The sequence below is a fragment of the Crassostrea angulata genome, chromosome 1 (assembly GCF_025612915.1).
Source record: "Crassostrea angulata isolate pt1a10 chromosome 1, ASM2561291v2, whole genome shotgun sequence".
In the NCBI taxonomy this organism is placed as follows: Eukaryota; Metazoa; Mollusca; class Bivalvia; order Ostreida; family Ostreidae; genus Magallana; species Magallana angulata.
Genome location: NC_069111.1, coordinates 11,147,869 through 11,172,369, shown reverse-complemented (window position 1 = coordinate 11,172,369; position 24,501 = coordinate 11,147,869). Strand labels below are relative to the sequence as shown.

The following is a 24,501-nucleotide window of genomic DNA, read 5'->3' as shown; positions in this document are numbered from 1 at the left end:
TTTTTTACTGATCTAAGAAACTATTTCAAGGTGAAGTGAGCCACTTTAAAATAATATTCTAGTGTGAAATTTTGAGAATATCTTTTTAGGTACCAGAATTATATCGTAAACATTTTCTCTAGCAAACCGCCCTCTGATGAGGGGTAATACTGTATGACAATTTAACAATTCATTCATGTATCATAAGATTTCTCTCATTTAAAATCGAACTACCCCAATGGAAATAGGTAATATGATGCATATGATTTCTCCGCTACTATTTCTGGTGTATTCTTCTTACAAAGACGTTTAAAATAGCCTTTCCATCAGAATAAAAGGAAAAAACACATTGAAAACCCCTCTTGTTGAAAAAATTATGAAACAGTTGCATTTTCTGCCTATAGAGAAGATTTTGATGGCCATTTTTACTGAAGAAAACACATCCTGTATGCGAAAATCTTCTATACATCACTGATACATTAAACATTCTTTTTGAAAGATTTAACGGCATGGGAACTGCAAGAATTGTATGGAAGATGTGTAGATCTTGCAGAAGAAACAGACAACAGATACGTTCCTTTGTATCAGATGTGGCGGGATAAACCGCAGCATTATTGGAAAGACATTTTCTACAAGAAAAAAGGGAACATGATTCCTTACATGAAAGATTTCAATGGAGATCAACGTTCAGCCATCAATGGAAACATTAAAGGTTTATTCTTTGGTTGCGGTTTAGATCGAAAATGGAAACAGCCCCCACATTTTTCTTACTTTGGAGATGAACGTCTGCTTGTTAACGCCGATGTCCTTCTTAACTTTACGAAAAAATTATACTTCGCAGATTTTTATTGCCACTATCAATATCACTACGCTACTTTGGTTGTTACCAACCCTGGATCGTGGCAAGATCGGTTTTGCATTGCCAATGATCTACTTCAACTTAATTTGTATAACAATAGGTTGCTTTATCTCGATTACAATTATTACGGACAGACACTCGTGTTTGTTACCCTTGGGATTCGGGTTGAGCTTTTTGTTACCGAAGGGATGAATCTATTTTCATTATTCAATAAAGGAATAGGGCAATTGGTTAACGTGCAACCACGTGGCCGGGGACACAGCCGTAAAAATGGAATTCCTAAAAAAGAAATCTGTAACATTTGCAATTTATATTGAAAAATTCGATGAATTTAATGTTCGCCAAGATATAGGCAACTATAAAATAGTTTACCAAAAAACCCATTAGTAAGTATCATAAAATGTAATAATCGAAGAAAAAAAGTGTCTTCTAAGCTAGATTTAATCAAATAACATTTAAAGTCTTAACTTTGCCAGAAAAATGGTTTTGACAGACAATAAGGTAGGACTTGAAAAGTAAGCTACGTTTTCGTTCCGATAATTAATTCATATCATTCTATGTCCAACATATACAGGAGTTTTTTCTGATTAATATGACCAATAAATAAAGGAAGCACCACACGCATTTGTCAAAAATCCTAAATTGCTATATTTTATAACCGTCTGCTGTATATTTTGAAATAACTATCTAATTTGACATGATATAGAAAACATTGGATGATGTATCCAACATGACGTCAGTTGGCATCTTACACTAGCTTTTTACATGTGTTTTAAACTAATTTTAGGGCCGTGTTTTTTACTTTGTGTTCGAATGTCCAGTCTTTTTAATCATATAGTTGACAATTATTATGTCAAAAAACCATCTGTTTTCAAATTTGTCCAGTCATTTAGGTCAAACGATACCAAAGAGTTATGTAACCTTCGCAAATATCGTTGTTATGCATTTATGTTAAGAAATTCATTGCTTTAGCTGAAATCAAACAATTGTTTGATGCCAATTGTTATATCATATTTTCATTATCAAATATATACGAACTTCATATGGTTAAATTATGATAATTGTTAGTATAAAAGAGCAGCTGTGTGTTGCTCTCCATAGAGGGAATGTAAGCTCTTCAGCGACTCTCTGAAGACTACAGGTTTCGCATTTTGCATGCCTCTCATATTGTTTATATTATTTTGTTTGTGTATGACATACTGATGAGCCTAATGGCTCAAAGTTGAAATAAATAAATGGCCTTTGTGAAGGGTTAACCTGTACATATTATTTAGTATTTATGTTATTACTATGTCTCTCTTTTTATTTTGCATTCTTATAATGTAATAAAAGTCAAGTCTTGGAATATAATGGATGATTAATCCGCTCCATATATCAATTTATTGAATATCAAAGTTTACTGGTTTGTTTTTGAAATACGCAAAAGGATTTGTATGCTAAAGCAATAGTGTTTTAATATATATATATATATATATATATATATATATATATATATATATATATATATATATATATATATATATATATATATATATATATATATAAATTTTTGTTTGAATTTTAAGAAATCTAAGAAAATGCCATTACATTAAATTTCACATGTTTGACTTGGTTTTTGTCGTGCTAGTAAATTTTGCTTGAATTGTTTGAATACATTCATATGTTAACGTTTTTCATTACATCTTTAGCGAACTTTGGATCCATTGTAAGGTCTGTTTGTGAAATAGTACATGTACATACAAACTCGTTTAAATTATTTCAATTATTAATTGGGAAGCAATTGGTATGATATAAACATGTCTGATAAATATATTATTTTGGATGAAGTTATGATTCAAAATAAAAGAAAATTAGTAATATATCCGATATTTTGAATTTTTATGCATTAGAGAAGATTGTCATGATCATGACACATGCTAGTTAATAGTTTTTCATTTTTGTGTTTTAAAAGTTGAAGTACATAGGTACTTATAACATAGTGATTACAGACTTACTAGTAACACAAGAAGGTCTTTTTCAAGACCGATATACAATTGTACACTATTTGAAATTCCATCTTAAAGCTTGCAAAATTTGACCATAGCATATTTAATTTAAATAATCGCTAATTGAGGTAAGACATAATAAGAATATAATTTTTTTTAGCACTTAACAATTACTTTTTATATAGCATATACTAGAAAACGAATTTTTTTTACAAAATTGTGTCGTTGAATGGTGCAAAAACGACACATTCTTATCGGGTACAATATGTATTATTAATTTCATTGTCATTGCTTTACTGCAAAGATAACACTGAGTTATTAATAAGATTCTTTTTTATGTAACCACCAATTCAGAGACCATTTGGATATAAACATAATTAATGATTGCAAGATATAAAGATACAACATTCTACATGTTGAAACGATAACATAACTATACACTAATACGTGAGATGTACATAAATACGTGAGATACAATTTCAAAAGATTTATGCGAACTTTACTTTGTTGGAATTTGAAATAAGAAAATTGCAACAACAACAACCTAATACTATTTAAAATAATTAACCGGCATTGGAATTTAAACTTACGTGTGATTTAAAAATTATAACCTAAATCGGAGCGTGGTCTTGACGATTGCAAAAATGACTGGCCGCATTAACGTTTTGTAATACCATAATTTCCTAACCTAAATGAATGGCAACTTCCTTCCGTTTGAGTGGTAAGAACTTACATTCTATTTACATTCTTTTTATTAATAACACTGTACTACAAGTGATTTCCTTTCTAATAAACTACGAGAGTCAATCAAAAGTACGTATGTAGATGTTTGTCATCTATTTATCATGACAGTTAAAATTGCCACATGAATCTATGAACTAACAGTTTTTGTTGATATGTGAAGTTTCAATCAATATAATGAAAAGGTAGTATTGTTACTCGATTTAATAAGCAAGATGTTTAGTTATCACGGAACACAGTAACGTTCAAAACACGACATCAATTAAGACGAGGCATGCACAATTTATTGAATTACCCCATTGGTATTTCACACTTACTCTCTTGTGACTTTCCATTCTGTTTTAAAACGACTTCACATCATTCGACATCTTATTTATGTGAATAAACACTCGTTTGAGAATCATGTTTATTTAAAATTGTTTGACTGGCCAGAAAAACTATTTACTGATTTATCATTTTAGATTTACTGTCATTTGTGTAAACCAGAATTCATTTGAGCATCAAAAAAATATTAAACAGCAAAGGTAAAACATTGCGTAATACTATATGTCTCTTAATTAATGTTGAAAGGCTTCCTGTATCTGGATTTTTGAATTAATATTAAAAAGACTACAAAGTGGGTAATCAGCCATTACAGTTCTGTATTATATTCCATAACGGACACTGAATCACAAACAATTCCTATTATTTGATACCTTGATTATTTTAAACAGTTTACTTTGGTTCGGTCTTTTAAATGGAATATAAATTGAGCATTTAAAAACATTTTTTAAAATCTGCAAATAAAAACATTACAAACTTTAATAGTCTTCTTCTTTCCTATTGTCAATGTCAAGTTTTGAAATTATATATTAAATCACAATATTTTGAATTTAATATTTTATGCGAATAGATTGTAAAATGAGTAACTGTGTTAATTTAATTTTCAGTGTTCATTATAATTTCATGAGATTAAAAACATTGCAACAATGTCTACAGGTGATTCGATTATGCATATGTTTGACTTTAACTTAAAGACAAATTGCTGCATTTCAAAGAAAAGGGCTACGGGTCGCATCGCCCACCTAACCACCATTGTCTAACATTGCATATTGCTTAGGTCCACCATTGCTTAGTAGGTTTACTTTATCTAAAACGAAACAATATCAGAACATGTACAAATGCACAATAATTTTAAGATAACATTAACATCACAATGATTGAACATCAAATTTATGAAACAACGCATTATTTATTTCTAATATTGCATGTGTGGATATGCATGTGCGGATCGAAAGGGGGGGGGGGGGTCCACTCTCTTTATGGAAAATTCAAATTTATTAAACATTGTAAAAATCACACAGTATATTTAGCTTAAAAAAAGGCCCTAGCCCCCCCCCCCCCCCCATCCCACGACAAAGATAATTAACCTAACTGCTTCCTATTATGTTTTTACGTCTTTAAAAATTTATAAATGCATAATAGTTTATTTTCAGGTACTTAATTACTTGCAAAAACTTGCATTTTCTAATTTTATGTTAAGGCTTCATGCAACATTATCTGTGGATTTGGTGTGATTTTTATATGGTCTGATGATGTGATTTTATGATAGTCTTCATATTTTTAACATTTTTAGCATTCCAATAGAAGAAACTACGTGTGCTGTAGGGTCTGACATAAATTGATTGGAGGTCATTTTCACACTGCCTTAACTTCTGACCAATCAGGGCTTTAGAAAATCAATTTGAACTCTTGAAAATTAGTTCATGCCTATTTTCTATGTATTAAATAAATGTAACCCCCAGACTACAGAGTATTTTAGAGTTAGACCTCTCGTAAAACAGATAAAGGCGTGTCTGTGATAAGTTGGGTATATATTTAGACAAGATAAGTATTGACTGCGACTTTAAAACACTATTACGCACAGGGAGCTATTCCCTATAAGCAAAATGAAAGCGGGCATGCATGTCTTCATGTGAAGCTTTTAACTCTCATTTTACGCAATATCCAAATAATACCATATTACAATTAGATTGAAAAGATAATGAAGAAAAACTTTTCCAGATACATAATATCGTAGCATGTATCGTTTTTTCAGTAATACAGCAAAGACTTTCCGGGCGCCTAGATCCCTTATTTAAGGGGCCAGACCCTTTTTTTCTGGTCTCACATGAAAGCCCTTTAATTAATGCACAACTTTTGTTTTACATGCATGTAGAAAATATTTCAAACTAAAAAAAATATGAAGCAAAAACATTAGTAAAATTAGGAATTTTTTAAAAGATAGATTTCGATTATATAATTCAAGCGATACAATTGGAAAAATCTAAAATACAAAAATCAGAGGACACATTCAAAGTGTTTATTTGAAAGATTTCTATTTTCGGATTATTTGCTACGGACCATTTCAGAGCCTTTTTTCGGAAACGAATGCCCCTAAAAAAAAATTAAAAAAGGGAAATAACTCGCACCTGGAAGTTACGATTTCTCATCTTTTTTTTTTCCTAATACACTTTGAAAATTTGAATGAAATCGGATGACAAACAAAAAAGTTATTTAAAGGTTTAAAAAATGTCTAGAAGATGAATAATAAAGAATTACCATCAGAATCAGTACAAGGTCTTCCGTTGGAAACGGAAGACCTTAATAACATTTATATCACTTTAACTTGACTCTGTCTTAGAAACCAACATTACTGGTGGGATGTTATACTAGTAAACCACGCATTCCAATCATACCCTACTCTACCTAAATAGTTAAGAAAAAGACAGCCATCAAAGTTAGAATTCAGAAGAAGTAATTGAGGTTTTTTTTATGAAGAACATCATTCAACTATGCAGTAGAAGCTGCTTCTTAGGACAAACAGTTTCTCAATATGGAAACATGAACTTGAAGTACGCTAGAAAATAAGAGAACAAAAATTTCTCCTAGGCACTTCTCGCCATTCAACCGTTATTTCATTTTTATCTTGTATCTGTTACAATATCTGATTTTTTTCATCTCTCGTAAATACTTGTTTTTTTAAGCTCATGAGATAAGTTGTCTACTATTAACTTGAATTTTGAGCTTTAGTAAACTAGAACACAACAATAGCTAACAATTTGCCTAATCGTAAACAAGAGTTGATTCAACACATGCGTTTTGTGGTACTGTTCGTTTCTTAATGTTGCGTAATATCTGGGAAAAGCTGCTGATTTTACAGCTTGAATTCAACTCCTAAATTAATACACCTATATTAATTTTGTACAAATATTCTTAACCACCTTTATATGGACAGGATTTTTATTGAAAACTATTTTTGTTTACAGATCTGACCACAAAGATAATTTAACATGAATGGACATAATCCTGGCAAACGTTGTAAGTTCTTAGAAAGCATCTACATCATAGATTTTTCATTTCTTTAGTTCATCCTTTGCTACTTTTTTGTTATCCATCAATTTATATTAATTAAAAGTTGCAGTTTAAAAATATGTAATGATATATTTTAAAGATTTAGAGGCATGGGAACTAGACGAACTGTATGCTAGATGTATAGATCTTCCAGAGGACACATACAACAAATTCGTTCCTTTGAAAAAAATGTGGCGAGATAAACCGCGTCATTATTGGACAGATATTCTCTGGGATAAAAAAGGGAAGATGATCCCTTACATGAAAGATTTGAACGGAGATCAACGGTCAGCCATCAATGGAAACATTAAAGGTTTATTCTTTGGTTGCGGTTTCGATCAAAAACGGAAAAAGCCCCCACATTTTTCTTACTTTGGAGATGAACGTCTACTTGTCAATGCAGACTTCCTTTTCAACAACACGAAAAACTTATACTTCGCAGATTTTTATTGCCACTAACAAAATCACTATGCGACTTTGGTTGTTACCAACCCTGGATCGAGGCAAGATCGGTTTTGCATTGACAATGATCTACTTCAACTTGATCTGTATAACAATAGGTTGCTTTATCTCGACGATTACAATAACGAACACACATCCGTGTGTGTCACCCTTGGGATTCGGGTTGAGCTTTTTGTTACCGAAGGGATAAATCTTTTTTCATTATTCAATGAAGGAATAGGGCGATTGGTTAACGTGAAACCACAAGGCCTGGGACACAGCCGTAAAAACGGAATTTCTAAAAAAGAAATCTGTAACATTTGCAATTTATATTGAAAAATTGGAAGAATATAATGTTTGCAAAGATATAGGCAACTATAAAATAAGTTCAGTTTACCAAAAAATCATTAATAGGTATCATATAATGTGATAATAGAAGAAAAAAGTGTCTACTAAGCTAGATGTCATCAAATAACATTTATAGTCTCAACTTCGTAAGAAAAATGGTTTTGACAGACAGTAAGGTAGGACTTGAAAAGTAAGCTACGTTTACGTTCTGAAAAATGGAATTCCTAAATTAAACATCTGCGAAATTTGCAATTTATATTAAAATAAAACCAAAGAATTTAATGTTGTCTAAAGGGAAAGCACGTTCTGCAGCGACTCCCTGAAGCCTTCTAGGTTCACATTTGGCGTGCATCGCATATTTTTTATATATTTTGTTAATGTATGAAACACTGATGAGTATAATTACACAAAGTTCAAAAAAGTATTAATTGTCAACTATATATATATATTTTCACCAGTCTAGCTTAGCCTTTTAATGGTTATGTAAACCCAATTCCTTTTGAGAGTCGTCTGGACTTTCCCAGGGACCCAACCTTCTCAAATATGAAGACCAAAATATGGGATACAGGGTGCTAGCCAGTCCTGTGAATACCACTCTCATTGCAATAAAATATGATGATTATACTACATGTATGTTCTCGCCAGGCTCGCTAATTATGTCAATATTCAGGTCAGGTCAGCAAGTAATAATGTTTCTTTCGATTAAAAAAGGAAGTTAATGTGGAATTTTAATTCACGTTTATTAGCATGTTTACGGTAATTTAAATAGCGAACCGACCACAGAATTTCATCCGTAATTAAATAATGAATAGTGAAAAGCGAATAGCGAAAATTTTGAATTGATTGGGTGGGTGTAAATACAAAACTTGTTGTAGACCCACCCAGTTAATTAACAATTTACAACATGACAGAACTCCAAGTTTTGAATGTCTTTAATTGACAGGTTTAGCCAGGTGCAGGTGTTACCCGATGTCCGAGGTTTTGTGTGCTGGTTGTACACAGCCGAATAGTCTCAGTAATCGATGTAAAAATAAATACTTGATTACTATCAAGATATGACCGTATCGCTGAAAGTTGATTTAGGTTTGGTTTTATGGAATTCGTTGTGTCATGTTTTGTTAACTTTTTATGATATTTTTCTATATGGCGATATTTAATATAGTACAATTACAGAAACATCGCAGTAAAACTTTATAAGTAGTCTTCGTCTAATAGCTTTCTTTTGTTTGTTCACACATACATATAATAAGAATACAATTTTTTTTAAGGATAAGAATGTAATTTTTCTAGATTTATTTTCATGTGTATACATAAGCAAGTGTTTTGCCAATCATAAACAATTTGTAGATATGTAATTAAAAACTCTGGCACAATTTTGAAAAAATTAAATTGTGTGAGTTCGGAATGCATCTGATAAACGTTTCGCTCGAAACATTTTACTCGTTTTGCCCGAAACGCTAATTTAAACGGTTTACACGAAACGCAAAACGTTTTACACGAAACGTTTCTCGCACCAAAGTGGTGTTGTAGTACGTTTCAGGGTCTGTAAATGTATATTGAAAACATGAAATTTTTAATGAATAATAACCCATTTTTATAAGTAAAAATCTAATCTGTCTTGGTTTAACATATTACGTGCAAATTGTTGATGCATTTAAAACCAGCCTGTAGATAAATATAATGATATATGATATGAATATAATATATTGAACACCTCCATATTGTGACGAAATGTTTAATAAACATTAATAAAATCAAGTGTAATTCTATAAACTGTTTCTTTATAAAAGCGTAGCGCAGTGGGTTAGGTTTGCCGCTGGGGTTTTAAACCTTCTACCTTTTGAAAAAAAATTAAAACATAATTTGGGCGAAATGTTGTTAAACAATTTAAAAATTCTTCACCGGTGAAAGTATTAACGAACTGTAAGCCACATTAATATCGACATTAATATCGACAGATTCCCCATACAACCTTAACTGGATTTTTTTTAATTTGTGTTGAGTGGCTATTTCAAAAAAAATCTTTTACAGAGAGAGAGAGAGAGAGAGAGAGACAGAGAGAGAGAGAGACAGAGACACAGGCAGACAGACGGATAGACAGAGAGAGAGAGAGAGACGGACAGACAGACTGAGAGAGATAGAGAATTGCATTAAGGGATGTTATAAAAATCTGCTGTATCTATTCTCATGCACACCTTTTAAAGTGACCTGCTTAGCGTATAAACAACAAATATCTTATAATACAACATACAACAGTTGCGCGGGTACTGCAGACCTTTGTTTTGGCGGGGACATCATTTTGTCTATTTTGACAAATTATGAAGATTCGCCAAAATTAAAATCACCGTATAATGATATTTTTAAATAACTTCTGCATGTGTAGATCTGTTATACTAAATTAAATCTTATTGTAAATAAAAATTTTTTTTGGCAGCAATTGTTTTTATCAATAACGTTAAGATAAATGTGTTACTGTATCATCTGATTGCATAAACATGTAATTGCACAATTTGTGAAAGTGTGCATGTAAAGGGAATTATCATCAAAAGCCCTTGGTTAAGTTAATATGTCATATTACAGATTGTAATTTGCATATCTGCACAGCAGGGTCACCGAATGTTAGGTGCCAAGATTGTTGACGGATGAGTATAACATGTCAAGCTTCTAATCACATGTGTAACACAATTGATATGTACAATTATATACATTCATGTATTAATTAGTGTATTAGATCAATAGATAAGACAAATGTTTATTGGGCATTATAACCACCATGCTTGTCTACGGAATCTGTAGATTCCTCATGGTGTATGAATTAATACATGTAGAATGTACATGTATTTATTGTAACTAATTTAATATTGTGCTTCTCTAGCTTTTATATCACTTTATGAGTCCTTTTTAAAGACAAATTTATAGGTCTTTTCACATTATGAAATAAATTATTAGATAATAGGTCAGTAGACCACATCTGTGGCTGTATTGCTGAATGACTTTATTATTTAACCCTCGTAATTCCCTCCACATTTATGTTCAATTACTATTCCTTGATGGGACGGTGTAATCCATTTGTTTAGGATTAACTTTATGTGAACCTTATTTAGAAATTATTTGTAATTATGAACACTTCAATTTGCTTTTCTATCTTGTACAAAGGAAAGGACATGTTTGAATTTGGTCTTGGATGCGGCTTGACAACTTTGGACATTTCCGGTATAAAAAGGGGGAACCAGGGGAGAGAAGACAGACCGCAAGAGAGAGACTGAATCTTTGTATTGTGTTAATTCCTCCCATGAACTGGACAATAATTCTAAGTTCTTATTTTTAAACAGGAATTCAAATTAAAGTTATTATTTTTGGTCTATATTTTTAAGTTCTTAATTTTTGGGACATTATTTCTAATCTTTACGATCACTTTTGTTTTGATGACTCACATGTCATACTATAAATGTATTAGAGTGTTAACAACTTTTCCCTATATTTGTACTGACTCTGTTACAATATTTATAGACTGTCAAAACCGGAAAATTGTAAGCCAAAATTAAATCTGCTCTGAAAGTCGTAAGCCAAAATCTGCTCTGTTGTGTGAAATTTATGGAACGCCTCAACTGCCTTATGTAGATAATCTTCATAATATGATGATACTTCAACATTACATGCTGATACTTTAACATTACATGATGGTACTTTAACATTACGTGCTGATACTTCAACATTACATGCTGATACTTTAACATTACATGATGGTACTTTAACATTACATGCTGATACTTCATTATATGATGGTACTTCACTATGCGGTAGTTCTAAAAATAGGGTTAGGGAAGCGTCGACAAGGGAACGAAATACGCTAAAACTCAGAACACGTGGATGCCTGTAAAGTTTTTAACACTGAGCTGTTTCTCTGTTTCAGAGATTGATCAGATTGGACTAAGGTCCACTAAAACTAGTTTAGATCGAGATACTCAACAAATGCTACTATTTGATTAAGTGTTGTCTTTTAAATGGGTCATTTTAAATTTTAAAGAATGGCTGCTCTGTGAGTTCATTGGGGCTCAGCGCATAAAAATCAGGGGGTACCAAAAGTCCTTCAGGGAATTTTGGTCTAAAAATGTGCATTCAGAACCCAATCTTTTGGCGCTTAGTCAGAGCGAACAGCTAATTTAAAAAAAAAAAAAAAAAAAGCACCTAAACAAATACTTCTGTCATTCATGTTACATGTAGATTCCTGGAGAAAAACGTGAAAGAGTGGGCAATGAAAGCACTGATTTGTTCAACAGTACAGTTACTGCTAAAATCAGATTCAACAGCAATGCAATGCTTTATCCTTTGCATGATCTTATAAGTTGCATGTGTGGTTGTCGTTTGCCTAAATACATTGCACCAAAACAAATCGTATGTTTCGACAATATTTTTATTCAGTAGAGATCCTCTCTCATGAGCTGTAGTGTATTTTGTACTTCTTCAGTTCCAGCTTTTTTTTTTTTTTTTTTTTTGTTTACACATAAATCCACATACACACATATTTCAGACATGTTTCATACATTTCAAGATTCTACAAATTGAAATATTTTATCAATTTAAAGGAAATAGATTATCCGCGTGTAGTGTGAAAACGTGTTTTCTTGCAAAAAAAAAAAAAAAAAAAAAAAAAAAAAAATATATATATATATATATATATATATATATATATATATATATATATATATATATATATATATAGCAGTAAATGAAAGGAGAAAAAGGGAGATATAGAAGATAAAAAAGAAATACAATAGAAAAGGGGGTACATGTTTATTTGTTCACAAGTCAATATAATTAAAAAAAGAGAGAATAGTTTAAGCAATCACATATGTCATAAAACTTGTTATAATTTCTCACAAATTGTTTGCCAGTGGTTTTCATAATCTGAGTATCTACAGTTTTTCAATAACATATTTTTTTCAAGCAGAATCCTGTTTTTTTATTATTTGTAATTCCAGCCTTTTGACAATATCCAAACTAGTCTCAGTGGACCTTAGTCCTATATGATCAATCTCTGAAACAGAGAAACAGCCCAATGTTAAAACTTCCCTATTTTTAGAATCACCGCATAGTAAAGTACCATCATATAATGAAGTATCAGCATGTAATGTTGAACTATCAGCACGTAATGTTAAAGTACCATCATGTAATGTTAAAGTATCAGCATGTAATGTTAAAGTATCAGCACGTAATGTTAAAGTACCATCACGTAATGTTGAAGTATCAGCACGTAATGTTAAAGTACCATCATGTGATGTTAAAGTATCATCATATTACTAAGATTACCTACATAAGGCAGTTGAGGCGTTCCATAGAAATTGATGCTGTTGCAACGAAACATACGTACATCCCTTGATGACGTCCGACGAGTGTCCGTATTCATATCCATTAGCAAATGGCTGGACAGTTAACCATGAGTAGACCCCCCCCCCACCCATCTTCATCAAATCAGAGTTTGTCACGTATTGCCCAAACTCCAAGCTTCTGTTAAACGGTTCTAAAAATGTGTGTGTAGGGGAAATTATCATCAAAAGCCACTACGTCAGTATACAGACATTAATTTGCATTTCTGCACAGCAGGGTCACTGAGTTCATGTTAGGTCCAAGATTGTTTGACCATGACAGATTAATTAACATGTCCGATTTCTGATCACATGGAGTAATCAATAACTCATTAGAACCTGCAAATAGAAGATAATCTTTCATCCATTTCTTTGATCTTGCAACTGGATGCAACTTTTTTCAGGTGAAACTTACAAAAAGTTTGTTTTATTTAATATTTTTGTGTTTTTCGACGTACATGATCTTTCGGGTTGAAGGAGGAAAGCGCAAAAGGTATCGATCACTCTTACCATTATACTAGTATATTTCTTTTCAATCATTTTTATATTATATAAATATGTATATAGCAATGATTTTTCGAGTGCCAATTGTGAGCCTTTCTTTCACACACACACACACACACACACACACACATATATATATATATATATATATATATATATATATATATATATATATATATATATATATATATATATATATATATATATATATATATATATATATATATATATATATATATATATGACAGTTGTCTAGTGTTTTTTTTTTATTTCAAAATAGATTGTCTACTTGGTACTATTCCGGGTTTAGTTAGCGTAACTTTAAGCATGGGTCCAAACTGCATTTTTGTGTGTCTGCAAATTTAAGTACATGCTAAAACAATCATTTTGGCTGTTCGAATTTGATTTATATATTTGTATATTAAAGATGCAAACCTTTTACTTTGGGGCAAAGGGATTTAACGTTAGGAGTTGACAACAAAATGTTTTTCTTGTTCAAAAATTCATTGAACTACCAGTAGATGATTCCTGTATGTTTAAATAGCTGTAAAAATATTAGATTGTAATAAGTGCATGTATATCTTTTGAATACATGAAAAACCATAATAATTTGTCATATCTATGGAGAAGAACCTTAATTAAATACATGTAAGTTTCAAATCCTACACCCTAAACTGTTATTAAAATCAGTTTTAAAATGGTGGTCATTTAAAAAGAATATTTCAAAAAGAAAAAGTTAATAAATTAATATACTTTTCCCACCTAGCCAAAACCAGTCACCTTTGTAAATTAAATTTCAGAATTTTGAATAATTATGAAGACTCCGTGCATTCAATTTAAAGAATTCATACAATCAAGTATTTCAATGTGTTTTGGGCTATTACAGCTGATTATTTAGTATAACATACACGTTCTGTATACCTTGTCAATGGCCAGTTTAACCTTACACCGAGTTTTTACATGTACATGTGAAACCTTGTGTCATTCTCTTAGCGTTCTTTCCACAGTTACAGGCACCTACATTTTTTAAATCCATTTCTTAAACATTTTTGGTTACACAATCCTTTGTCTCAATAAGGTCAGACGACACGTTCCTCAATATAATTTAACTTTTTCCAGGAATATGCCATTGATTTAATTATACTTTGACAAGCTTTCTTGTAAAAAATAAGGATACGTTACCAGGCATTTGTACAATTCATAATCTTATTGAAAATACATTTGAATTGCTGATATAATTTTTTGGCATAAATGTACATATTTCTTAAAAAAATTTTGATTTTAAAAATTATGATAAATAATATTATGAGGCCATCGAAAATTTGAAACATAGTCATCATTTTTCGAGGAACGTGTCGTCTGACCTTAACAATCTTAATTAGAACAAAAGAGGAAGGATACATGTACATTTATATGCCTTAAGCAAACTAATAATTCTGCAATAAAAAGAATCGACCTTAACCCCAAGGATATGGACATTATGTGGTCAATATCGTTTACATTGGCATATTTTTATGTTTTTTCTCATTATGTAACACAAATATCAATGGCCGATAATTGATTGTTTAACAATAAGATGCATGCACTAAGGTGCCATAAACAATCATTGTTGACAGATAATGGTTTCTACGTTCAATTAAGGACAAGTCTTATATCAGCGGATCTAGAGTTGGGGGGGGGAGGCTGAAAATTTCTGTGTTTAATTCACAAAGTTTGATTACCGAAATAGGCCTCGGGCCCCTTAGCAAAAAAAAAAAAATCCTTTGGAATCCCCCCTCTTCCCAACGGACTGAAATATAAAGTTGTAAATTACCTGGTCATTATTTAAACAAAAAGACTTACCAATTTCTACTCTTTTTTTCTGTATATTGTAAGTTTAAAATCATTGTATCTGCAAGCCTGCAGGATATCAATATGGCCCTCAACTTACATGTATTTTGCTCTCTGTTGCAACCCCCCCCCCAAAAAAAAAACAAAAAAAAACCAAAAACAAAATAAATTAATAAACCAGACAGAGGACAAAACAAATAAATTGCTTCTACAAAAATGTTTGAAATGAATTAATTAATCAAAATAACATGCGTTAGTAAATTAATCGAGTTCTGGCGGGAAAAGTTTAACACATTGCATGCAAAGAAAAGACAAGTATACATGTACATTTAACTTGTTTCAACTAAACTCTTTTGTTAATCAATTTTATCTCTTTTTTCCGTCCAAATTTCGGAATTCGTGGTGCACAAACTGAAAAAAAATATTGTCACATATTAGATTAAGTTTGTTTGACAAAATAAACATTTGCAAGAGTAAGTCTATGTAAGTTTGTATTTGAACAAAGTACATTGTAAGCCCTGTGCCTATATAGAACCATTTTGACAAGAGCTTGGACTATGGGAAGTTGTGTTAAACATCAATGTGACGTAGACCTGTCTATTTCAGTGTCGACCACTCAGCCATGGCTCTCTGATATCAATAAGATTTGTCTGTCTTTTGAGCTAAGACTACGCAATCGGTACATATTTCGCTTGAAACCGCGTCATTTTAAACTTGTTTTGACGCAGAAATTAGATAGCTACAGTGTACGTCCTACTGAAAGTCCAAGGTCTTGTTAAAATGGTTCTACATACCGACTAATACTTGTAGATCTGAGGTGACCAGAAGCAAATATATTTTTCTTTGGCCTCAAAAAAAAAGAGAAAAAAAAGAAAACGATGGAAACTTTTTATGAATTTAGAGTCCAGAATATTGTCATATACAGATCCAGAATCCGAAAGTCAGATAGAGTGATCATTCGTTTGTTTGAGGTAAAAAAAAAAAAAAAGAAAGGGTGTGGGTGGGGAGATTGAGGTCTATTTTAAACTTTTCTATGTGAACCAAATTAATCTGGATTTTCTCGAACTCCGTCCTCTAGATCCGCACCTGTAGGTGTTCCGCCGTTTTGGTGGTCAGTCAATACATATGTATAACCCCTCTCTGTGTTGTCAGAGTTGCACGCGTATTTACGTTTTCGGCCGTCACCCCGAGAGTGTTTCGGAGTGGAGATACATATTTCACATCATCAAACCGTAATTCTTTGTAAACTAGCACACATGCATGTGCTTGAGGACAGGGCCACCTCCACTCTTTATATATTCCACCCCACCATTTAGATCTTGGAAAATAATGAATTCATATAATTATGTATCTCCACCACACTCCCTAAATTGCATATAAAACGAGGGTGGAGTTTGGGGGTTGTTTTTATTTCCGTTTATCTTCAATCAATTTTCATATATCTGAAATGAGAATTGCTGTGTACAGGAGTTTCTATCAAAGGGAGAGTCAATCCCAATGGTATAAATCGGGGCGGGGTTTTGTACTTAAGCATTTGTGATTTATAGTTGAAATTAGAATACAAGGATAATTATGTCTTTATGTATTTTAGTAAAATTAGACTCAACATCAATGCAAAACATTGGAGAAAAGGAACACGATTGTTCATCTTTTACATCTACTGAACTTAGCGGTGCACATCAGTCATGTTTGGTTTGAACAATGAAGGTCTTTTCTAAAATTATAGGTATATTTTATCACTCTGCGCTTTCCAGCTGGGAAGTAGCATCTGGGGTGGAGGTGGGGGGGGGGGGGGCTACATGTACTCCCTTACATGTACATCTATTGGGACGTACAGTGTTAAAAAATAATGAGTGTTAAAATTAATTTCTACCCAAACCCTGATTGTCGATTTTAAAAAAAAATTTTTTTTTTGGTTCGTCAAAAATTTTGGTAGTTTGGGTAGGTCGGGGCTCCCTACTTTTAATAATCGATGCTTCTTGTCTGCTTTGGTAAGATACATTAATATTGCAACACGGTCGCCTTTGAACTTTTCCGGGAAATGAATTGCTCTCCATCCATGTCAATGCAATAGTACCGATAACGTCATTTCCTATTTGAACACCAAGGTGCGTGAAACGGCATAAAACGGGAACGAGGTAAAATTTAAAAAAATCAGGGAACAGTGGTCGAGACTGCCAGGTGTTAGGCCTAAATAAAGTTCATATATCTTATGCCTAAGGCTAGAAGATGATCTTTAATTAGATCAAAGGTTATCCATATTTGATTTTGAATGAAACTGACAGTTTTACTTATAAATACATTTTTAAAGCATCCAATGTGATTGCATTTTATTTTATGTATATATCCTTTTAACATTATGGCTTTTACCAAATGGAATCGTTTTATACGTGTGCTTTAGACAAACAATATTGACATTCTTTTGGTGCAATGCATGTATTTTCAGTCTGACCTACATCACCAACATCATGACCAACTCAAGTAAAATCTGTCTGATTCAGCCTCCAGCTTCATTTTGTCCGTATAATTACAAGAAATGTATTTGTTTTCTGCAACTCTATAAATTGTGAAGATTTTAGTGGGTTTATCTCCCTTGAAGTAGAACACCAAAAAAGTTGTTGATTGCAAAAGATTTAAATTTAAGATTTGAATGTTCATACACAGTGGACCTAGCTAAATGGGTTTTTTTTCAATAGGCCTATTTATTTTACAATGTAGATTCATACTCTTTTTTGTAAAATTACAATCCATTTTGGCAAATTTTATCATTTTGTGAACATCTGCACTTAAAGTATGATAATTGTGAATACAAGTATTAATAATTATGTTTAACTAAATGTTATGTAGACTAAAGATAAGAAAGATATTTTTTGTCTTGACTAGGCAAGTTTTGATATTAGTTTGTGAAAGAAAAGTTGGAAATAAGAATTATTTTGAATCCATTTCAACATGATGTAAAATTTTTGCTAGCCAAGGGTATTTGCCACTATAATTCAGTCTACTTTGCATAGCCATCCATCAGGGGTAGAAAATTAATGCAATATGTCACAGAGCTGTATTTTTCAGAATTTTATTATGCTGCAAAAACTGCTAGTATGATAAGTCTGCATGTACATGTAATTTAAACTTTAACGATAAATAAGATTTGAAAAAATCATTAATTTTTGTGAGAAAAAAAGATCTCTCTTCTACGAAAAATATAGCTGATCAATTTTTGTGCAGGACGACAGAATTAAATTTTGCTCCAATTAAGGCTTTTCAATGGCTTTTCCCACAAAATTGTGGCTAACAGAAATTTAAAAACCATGATATTTAGTCATTTTAGTAGAAAATAACATTTTCATAAAAAAAAATTCAACATGAAAAGTGCAGCTCATATTGCTTCAAAGTTAGCTTAAAGTTTGAAGTCAGTTGCAAATACATGTAGGACATGCAAACAGAATCATTAATTTTGATAAATGTTACACATATTCTCAATATATAAGTTTGGGAAATTCATAGGGTTGTTATTTTGTCTTTTTTCAGTATTAAGGATTCATTACATGAACATTCCAAGACAAAAGACGGAGACAATGTCAACAAACCAGTGTAAGTGCAATAGACATTCTGTGTGAAATTTTCAAAAGCTCCTAATTTTGCCACAGTTACACATGTAACACAAAATAGACATTTAAAGAGGATGGTTTATACTCTACATTCTTACAGTAGGATAAACAAACAAAAGTCCATTATCATGTACATATACCCCATTTATTGGAATATTAATTGTTACTTTTTCTAAGAAGTTAAAATTAGCTAGAACATGGTCCATGATCTAATAGTGTTTTGGTTTTGCGAGACATATTAACTCTCCGGATTGTTTGAGATTCCAAGTACCCATGCTTGCTCATGTTAAACTTTAACATTCAAAGCATATGACAAAAGTCACCCATCATTTATCCAATCTGGAGAAGAATTAAGGCCATTCTTTCAAGGTTATGCTTTTGTTACCAATAATCAGGGATATAACATTCAATTCCTAGGTAGTAGTCCCCTTGGACATCTTGAATCAGACAAATAACTGAAACCATTGATGTTTACTTAGCAGTTTCATTGATCCAAGGCCATCAAAGAAATAATTTTTTCTTACAGTTCCGATTAAAGATTTTCTATTGTTTGCATATTCTTAATTTCCTGATTTGGACATTTTGTATTGAATTACAAGAATAAGAATATGCGCCCACCAAGCATCAATCATATTTTCAGATCATTCACAACTTTAAAAAAATAATTGTGAAAGCTTTTTTGTATATGAAAAGATTTTTAAAAAATCTGTAAGTGATATTTCTCGTGTTTTCAGCAACCCCTTTACTTCATATAAAAGCATAAAATTTTAAATTTGGAATCTCATTAAAATTTTTGAAATTATCATAAGTGGTATGGAACATCTCCATGTTGTGATGTACTATTTTTTGAAATAAACAATAAAATCAAGTGTAATTTTATAAATAGTTTCTTTCCCAACATTGTCTCCTAGCAGCCTAGCGCAGCGGTTTAGAGGTTTCTCTTCGAATCTGTAAGTCATGAGTTTAAATCCCGCTGGGGATTTTCAAATTTTTACCTTCCTAAAAATGTTTTAAATGTATTTTATGGTTGAATATTGTTAAATTTGAAAATTCTTAACTGGTACAAGTATTCTTTAATCCACATTGACAAATTAAATTTCCCATACTACTTTAAGGGTTATGTCATTTCAAATTGTTATTTAAACTTCAGTTTCTGTATTCTCAGTTTATGGTCTTGGACATTGGACTTTGTAATCAAAATGAGTTTATATCACAAGAGGTAAAAAATTACAGCATACTGATTGATATATTGTAGTTAATTGTATTACATCGGCAAATTCTATCTACAGTTTTACATAATTACGTACAGTAGATGTTTGTCACAGGCTCCACTGTTTAAGCTGAGTCTGTTATCTTAGGTTCTCATACTTGTTTACTGTAAACCAACTTTGATGGGTGACAAATTTATTTTGTAATTTACCAGTAATAAACTTGTCATAAATATAATTTCAGAATGTCAGAATAATGTAGAATGCATGAGCAGGTTAGTGGGTAGAAATGTTCATTAACTTTTCACATTTTTTACTTTTTCTCTAGAACCACGAAACCAAATTTTACCAACTCAGTACAAAGCATCCTTATGGGAAGGGGATTCTGAATTGTAATAAAAACAAAGGGCTTAGCTCTTTTTAAAAGGGAGATAGTTGCAAAATAGTGAGTATAGGGTGTGTGCCTTTAAAAATCTTCTTCTCAAGAACCACTGCACCAGAAATGCCAATATTTACACAAAAACTTGTATATATAGTGAAAATTGAAAATAAATTTGACCCTGGACCAAAACTTGGTCTCCAGGCAGGGTTCAAAGTTCAACATAGAAATACATAGGAAAAATTGTAAAAATCTTCTACTGAAGAACCACTTTACCAGATGCTAAATGAATATTTACACAAAAGCTTGTATATAATATACATGTATATAGTGAAAATTCAAAATTGTAAAAACTGGGGTCCCAGGTGGGGTTCAAAGTTTAACAGAAGTAAATAGGGAAAATGTTTAAACAGCTACAGATCTTCTCAAGACCTACTATGCTACAATTTGTGAGATTACTATGCATGCAACCTTGGATAATGTAGATTCCATATTTTTAAATAGCAACTTCTGGAATAATACTGGGGACCAAAGACGGGTTCAAAGTTTAATGTAGAAGTAGTGTATGGAAAATGTTTTGAAATCTTCTTCTCAAGAGCTGTAATGCTTTAATTTGTCTGATTACTATGAAAGCATCCTCAAATTGTGTACATTCTAAGTTACTAAAGCCGTGACCCTCGATCTAATACTTGGGCCCCAGAAGGAGTTCAAAGTTTAACATAGAAATATAGGGAGGGGAAATGGTTTAAAATCTTTTTCTGGAGAACTACAATGCTTCAATTTGTGATATTACTATTCATGCAAGCATCATTAAAAAGCGTAGATTCTAAATTGATAAAGCTGTGACCACTGGACTAATGATGGGGCCCCCACAGGGGTTCAAAGTTTAACATGGAAATATACAGTATATGGAAAATGCTTCAAAATTTTCTTCTCGAGAACTACAAAGCTACAGTTTGTTAGATTACTATGCAAGGAACCTAAGATAGTGTAGATTCTAAATTTTCAAAGCCAGCCATAAACCACGGACCAATACTGGGGCCCCAGAAAGGGGTTCAACATTTAAAATAGAAATAGCATATGCTACGAAATAGAATGTTACAAGGAACTGTTGTTCAGGTGAGCGATGTGGACCATGGACCTCTTGTTTAATTTTCATTTATATTACTACACTCGTATAGCCTGTAGGACCACACTCTTAAGAGAGATGGTTTAGAATTATTGAAAATATGTTCTCATTTTTTTTTAAATCTTTTTTTTTTAAATCCATTTTGTTAGAAAAGTTCAAACTTATATGGGAGCATCCTTAGTGAGTGTTGATGCAAGTTGGTTAAGATCATGATCCCCGGGGGGATGGGGGGGGGGTGAAGGTGAGCGACAATGGGGGTTTAGTTTTTATATAGGCATAAACAAAGGAAAATCTTCAAAGATGCTCTTTTCAAAAACCATCTGGATAGAAAAGCTGAAACTTGAGTGGAAGCATCCTCATGTACTGTTAATTCAAAATTGTTCAAACAATGATCCCAGAGGGTAGAGTGGGACCACGATTGGGGAATTGAAATTAACACGGGAATAAATAAATATTTTTAAAAATCTTCTTCTAAAAAACTGAAACAACAAAAAGGGCTTGGTATTTATTGAGGAAAAAACAAGTTCTATTCAATCCAGATATTTTGTGTTTGATAGGATAATAAAGATTTGGTCAGTTATGTTAATTTTTGCTCAGGTGAGGAATGTGACCCCTGGGCCTCTTGTTTGAACATCCTACAGAAATTTTAAAATGCCTTCAAGGAAAAAGGAAAAGAAAGTCTTCCCTAGGAATTATCATTTCTTGGGGGTAATTCAGTAACTAAAGGTTAATACATGTATCTTACATGGGACTGTAGTGCATGTGAGAAACACACTAGTATAAACCCCAAAGTGATTACACGTGTATTTACCATATAGCCAGTTATCTTTCATATATGGCATGACAATATATTATGAAACAATTTGTAAGCTACCTTAAATGGATTTTAAGATACCACCTTCACACTTGTTTAATTAATCACCAGTGATTAATTTACCTGAAATATAATGAAGGTATCTTTATAAACCAACACTTTCCCAAATTGATTCTATTAATTAGATGGTGTGGGTTTTTTTTTTTTTTACAAAATGTATATATACCAGTAAGGTTTTTCACCATTAATTCTATTGTCATATGTTGTTTAAAAAGTCCTCAAAGCGTCTAGTTTTAATACTTCATGTTGCTGACTTCCGCTTCTTGTTGACAGATCTGTCAATGGAGCAGCTGACCATGCTCTACGACAAAAGTGTCGAAATCATAAACAAGAAAGACCGGCGATTTGCGCCCCTTCCCGCAATGTGGCGCGACAAACCTACCTCCTACTGGAACAGAATCCGCACCAACTACAGTGGCTTCATGATACCGTACCGGAAGGACTTCAACGGCACGGAGAAGTCAGCCATCAACGGAAACATCCTTGGCCTCTTCTTCAATGGAAGCCTCCACAACAAGTCCAAGAAGCCGCCGACATTTTCGTACTTTGGGAACCAGCGCCTGATCGTCAACTCTTCCTTTATCGTTAATGTCCACCAGAACATTTACTTCGTGGACTTCTACTGCCACAACCTGAGGGATCATTACGTCACGCTGGTGGTCGCTCGCCCTGGGTCCGTAGTTGACCGTTTCTGTCAACGTCATTTGATGCAGATCAACGTGTTCAACAACCCTTTCCTTAAGATCGTCAACGGTAAGCTGTACGTCACGCTTGGCGTCAACATAGAGGTGTTTTACACGGATATTGTCGACGTCAACCGGGTGATTCAGGACCGGATCGGGAAGTTCATGCCCGTCACGTTCCGGGGAAAGGGCAGCAAGGAGTTCGGAATCCCGAAAAACCTGGCATGTAAGGTCTGCAACTTGTGGTAGTGCTGATCGATTTAGTTGCAAAGGAAGAAAACAAAACAGATATCAATTTTCAAGAAGTAGGGTTTATAGACAGGCAAACATTTAGTAGATGTAGCTTTCGATTATAACTAGTGCTATTTAATCGTGTTTATTTTTGGGGTTACTTTTTACTTTTAACACTCCTTTTCCGCTATCTTCCGTCTTTCTCTAAGCTCTTCTCTGTCCTTTCACATCATAGAAAAATGTTATATATATTCTTTTACATTGTAACCAATTTGTTGAATAAATTTTTTACCATGAATATTTAGTCTGGATGTATTTAATCATTTTAGAAGTCAAGTTACAAGCGAAAAGTGGTTGTTTTGTAAACAAAGCGCAAGTCGTATATTTGTTTACAAATAATGTTAAGAAAGAAACTACCATTTCTTTTACAAAATATCTAATGGCAAACAAAATAAACGGATTCAATGTGTTCAAAAATAATTATATCAACAACAAAATCAACATTTATTTTAGATCTCATACCAAGACAAAACATACCGTATGTAAACACTTACAGAACTCAAGCTTTGTTTACATAACAAAGAATTCTAACTTGTGTAACGTACTCGCTTGTAACTCGATTTTGGACTTTCAAATGACAAAGCATTTAAAAATGATCATCGGCATGCTCGCCTAAATTACAAATAACCTGATGAATATCCGAATTTTTGCTTTTGTGGTTTAATTAAACTTCTTTTTTTATCCCTCTTTAGATAAAAGGTTGAATCCCTTATGCATCACTAGTTTTTCGGGTGAAAAAAGTTACCATTGGCATATATACTAAATTTACCTGGTAGTTTTCCAGACTGTGCGCGAGTTGTCTCTCTTACTATTATGATACACCCATCATGTGTATTTATGCAAAAAGTCCCATTGGGGGCATTAAGGCGGCCCCTAAACCCACAATAAACAAGCAGCTATAGTACGC

General features: G+C 32.4%; 1 protein-coding gene and 1 long non-coding RNA gene across 4 annotated transcripts; both read left to right on the top strand.

Annotated features, from left to right (window-relative positions):
• The first annotated feature begins 3,456 nt into the window (after positions 1-3,456).
• On the top strand, positions 3,457-8,323 carry LOC128182698 (uncharacterized). The gene is made up of 3 exons (XR_008243455.1): positions 3,457-3,544; positions 6,852-6,903; positions 7,037-8,323. It is a non-coding gene; the product is annotated as an uncharacterized LOC128182698 (long non-coding RNA).
• Positions 8,324-17,521: 9,198 nt separating this feature from the next.
• LOC128182676 (phytanoyl-CoA hydroxylase-interacting protein-like) lies at positions 17,522-23,832 on the top strand. 3 transcript variants are annotated; one of them, XM_052851390.1, is made up of 4 exons: positions 17,522-17,563; positions 18,951-19,013; positions 20,567-20,683; positions 22,894-23,832. In XM_052851390.1, the coding sequence occupies exon 4, from the start codon at positions 22,902-22,904 to the stop codon at positions 23,550-23,552; it is 651 nt and encodes a 216-aa protein (XP_052707350.1). In that variant the 5' UTR covers positions 17,522-17,563; positions 18,951-19,013; positions 20,567-20,683; positions 22,894-22,901; the 3' UTR covers positions 23,553-23,832. The 3 variants fall into 3 exon arrangements, with proteins under 3 accessions (XP_052707350.1, XP_052707327.1, XP_052707338.1); XM_052851367.1 differs by lacking the exon at positions 20,567-20,683; XM_052851378.1 differs by lacking the exons at positions 17,522-17,563; positions 20,567-20,683 and adding an exon at positions 17,656-17,676.
• The last annotated feature ends 669 nt before the right edge of the window (positions 23,833-24,501 follow it).